The sequence below is a fragment of the Lupinus angustifolius genome, unplaced genomic scaffold (assembly GCF_001865875.1).
Source record: "Lupinus angustifolius cultivar Tanjil unplaced genomic scaffold, LupAngTanjil_v1.0 Scaffold_446, whole genome shotgun sequence".
NCBI lineage: Eukaryota > Viridiplantae > Streptophyta > Magnoliopsida > Fabales > Fabaceae > Lupinus > Lupinus angustifolius.
In genome coordinates, this window is record NW_017727841.1 from 141,678 (window position 1) to 145,879 (window position 4,202).

General features: G+C 29.8%; 1 protein-coding gene across 1 annotated transcript; it reads right to left on the minus strand.

The window, feature by feature from the left end:
* Positions 1-1,026: 1,026 nt before the first annotated feature.
* On the minus strand, positions 1,027-3,337 carry LOC109341374. Its single transcript, XM_019579276.1, has 5 exons — positions 3,326-3,337; positions 3,104-3,274; positions 2,451-2,501; positions 1,513-1,659; positions 1,027-1,395 (listed from the first exon to the last, which is right to left on the minus strand). The coding sequence occupies exons 1-5, from the start codon at positions 3,335-3,337 to the stop codon at positions 1,027-1,029; spliced, it is 750 nt and encodes a 249-aa protein (XP_019434821.1).
* Between the last annotated feature and the right edge of the window lie 865 nt (positions 3,338-4,202).

The following is a 4,202-nucleotide window of genomic DNA, read 5'->3' on the forward strand; positions in this document are numbered from 1 at the left end:
TAAAAAGGTAAATATATAACGTATAGTAATTATAATATATGACATATAGTTATTAAAATACTAATTATAATATATATTTATTATAATATAATTACGTATTATGGTTATTGTTGAAATAAGAAGGAAAAAATAAGTAAGAAATAAAAGTTGAAAATGACATACCTGATGTAGCTTCAAAATTGATGATTGATAGTATTATACAACAAGAACGAAATTTGGTAAATATGCTTATGACTCATTATGCTTTTTGGCTATGCTTGAATATGCACTGTGAAAGACGATAAACAGGAGCCACAGAAAATTTGGGCAATCCCATTGGGATTCTCTAGTGTTTCTCTTAGCACTTATTTTTCTCTCTCTTTTTTGGTTTTTCTCTCGTGTGTTTCACATGAATTTTTGGTAGTTTTTGTATTTTTATATGTGATCAATTCCTTCTTTATTGTGAGAATTGCCACGTGACTATTTAGAAAAAACAAACAATCATCTTAATATTTTGGGTACAATTAAGGAAAAACATATTCTCTCTTCAACTTAAATCAAATTTTTATTTGTAGAAATAAGTAAGGAACATATTATAAAAAACATTTATTTTGAAAATTATTTTTCTTAGGTTTTTCGGTCATACAGAATTGAATTTCACAATTATTTATCTTTACTTGTTTCTTATCGAATAGCAAGCAAACTGAGGTTCAAAATTTGGATAAAGGTAACCAATGATTTCGTGAAACATTTTACAATCTGTTGTGGGTGGACCATCAATTTGGTAAAACAATTTAAGAATATGCTATGGATAGACCATCAATATGGTTAAGCTAACATTTTTAATGTAATTATTAGACAGAAAGCTAACATTCTCGTAATTTTTGACATTATAATTTCCAGATGAAACACATTTTTGGGTTAAATGGGGAATGACATATAGAACTGTAAACTCGAATGATATAATATAGATACGATGTTGGGCTTAAAAAACACAAACGTAGATAATTATTGTTTTATTTAGTTTTAAAATATTAAGATAAAACATTATTCACCACATTTTCCTCCAGGACCCCCAAACAACATAAGATACCCTTTGACTTTGGCATCCCACCCATTGTATTTTACATCATAGCAACTACTGTCTGTAAAAGGTTTAGCGTCCATATCTTCGGGGACACGATTGAAGAAAGCGTTATCTCGGAAGTACATTTGTCTAATATAGCATGATCGTAAGAGACTTTTATCTGGGAAGTGCCCAGATCCCATTGGAGGACTAGGAATGCCTGGAGGAGTCGATGTCATTCCAGTCCAACCACCCAAATTTGCAAAGGCCAAGTTAGAAAACAAAATTTCAGGGTAATATCCAAGACTTTTATTTTGAAGCCTCACCCACCAATTTTTTGTTTTTGGATCCTGAAAATGCAAAAGCAACAAATGAATTAAATATTCTTAGTTATCCTAATTTATAGGAAAATATATTATGTTAATTTATGTAAATAACAAGGAAATTAAATAGATCATAATGTTTACATGGGAAATTGCAACCGACATTTCACGTTGTTTTCCATTATAAGTAGATGCAGGACCCACTGGTGTGCCAAGAGGAAAGCTTTTGTCAATCTGTACGAAGCCTGGACAAATCAAGTTGGTGCATCCTTTATTTCGAGTCTTATCTGCCTGCATTCATGGATAAAATAAATAAATTTGATATGAGAAATTGAGATTGAAAAAATATAAACATTTATAGGGGGAGCTACTCACGTGAGAACAATGCGTTATTGTGAGAAATGAGAACATTTAATATATATCATTGGAACTTGATTGAACGATTAAGATTAAAAGATACATGCACATGACTATCATCTGACAAGTAACTAACTTTTAATCCTAATCATCTATGATTAGTTGTAAGGCCCAGATTTATTGTTCTCACCATTTTTATATGAGAACTGTTCTAACTTGAGTAGCTCCTTATATAAGGGATTACTCAAATAAGAACAATTCTGATATAAAAACTATAAGAACAATAAATTTGGGTCTTACAATCAATTATGAGTGATTAGGATTAAAAGTTAGTTATTGTCATATGATAGTCATGTGCATGAATTTTTTAATCTTGACCATTCAAATAAGATCTAATAATCCATATTAGTTGTTATCATTTCTTACAATAACGTATTGTTCTCACCTGAGTCGTTTCATATATATAAGTGTGTGCGGGTTACTCAAGTGAGAACAATTCTCGTATAAAAAGTATGATAACAATAAATTTGGGGCTTACAATCAATCATGAGTGATTAGGATTAAAACTTAATTATTGGTCACATGATAGTCATATACATGTATCTTTTAATCTTTACCGTTCAATCAAGATGCAAGGGTATATACTAAGTGTTCTTCTTTCTCACAATACTGCATGTTCTCACGTAAGTAGCTTTATATATATATATAAAATGATGTTATCTTACCCATCTAGTGAAGAAATAAGTTTGACCATCTCCAAATACACGCGGATGTACCTGAAGAAACGTTAAGAAAGAAAAATAAGGCGAGCTTATATGTTTAAATTATTTTTGAATTAGATTTATGTGATGATATGTAAAAGGTTTAAGAAGCAGAGAGAAACAAGACATTTACATGTACATCTACGGTTTCATTTGTTAAATTCTTTAAAATTAGTTTATAAATCCTTAAACACATTAGATATTGTCCCTTTTGAATTTGGATTCTCTTCCTGGAGAGTCCATTACCATGTTGAGATTATGACACATGATAAAAATAAAAAATACAACGGTCCTATTTTAACTTATTTTTTAATAAAATAAATTATAATTTTTGTTTCTCCTTAAAATCCAGTACTGGACTGTCCAATACTAGAGAGGAGTATCAAATTGTTGAAGAAAGTATTATAATATTTTAATATTATAGGAGAATGCATGTATTATTTTTTAAGTGTTAATAGAACATTGGTAAAGTATTAATGTTATTAAAATATAAATCGTATATGTTTCGATCAGGTTATCGGTTAATACCAGCCAGTATACCTAATTAATGTTAACAAAATCAATATGTTGAAATGTATTAAAAGTAAAAATGAGGGAAATGAATGAAAAATAAAAACCTCCCATCCAGTCATGATAATATTCTTATCATTCTCTGATCCTCCATTTGATAAGTATATATAAGCACTGGTGATTTGGTCTGGATTTTGAACAGGTAGGTTATAAGTATCAATTATTCCGCCAATTTCCAAATAACGAGTAGCATCTTTCTTCATTTTCACTCCTGCATACTGCAAAAAAAGATAAATTTACAAGTCATTATACTTCAAATTTTAGTGTACAAGCATGATCATTCTTTATTGATTATTTCAAGTATGGATGCGAAAAAATTATTGTATGTTCAATTGGTTAAATTTAGTTTTGAAAGACCAAGAAGATGAATCTTACATGTCTCCCACGAATATCCTTATTTAATATACGAGCATTCATATCTGATAAATATTTTGTACGGATTAGATCATCTTTTGTTGTCCTTCGAATAGGAACAGTTCCTTCTGGGCACAAGTCCTCTTCAATTCCAATACTTGATAATCTAGTTGATTTTGTGCTTGTCACTTCAAAGCTAGGTTTAAGCTGTACAATAATCCAACTTATATATATATATATGTGTAAAAAGAGAGTCTGATTAACTCATATATAGTTAGTCTAAAAACTAGTGTTAGTTTAGTGGTGTAAGGTCTCCTTATATCATAGAAAGAATGACCAAATTGTCAAGATTTTGATTTATTGAATGAAACTTATTGAAATGAGGAGTCACGAATAGGAACAATTCCTTCTGGGCATAAGTCATCTTCAATCCCAAAAGAGTGAAGAGATACCACACAAAAAAGTCTAAAAAATTTGTAAAGCCAATAAATATATAGTCCGAAACATTAAGCTTAGATTCTAAAGGAGTTCACAAGTCGTTTAAAGTTTGTATACCTGGATCTTATGATTCTTGAGTAAAGGATTATCGAAAGCTGGTTGCTTATTAATATCAATACAATCAACAATGTAACCATCTGCCTATAGAAATCATCAAAAAAGGTTGAGAATGATACAAATCACAATTAATCAAATTAGCTTTAGGAAGAATATCAAGATTTGTGTATAAGAATACTAATACATGAATAGTCTTGAGTGGAGGCTTGTTGATGAGTTTCAACTGTGTCTCTACAT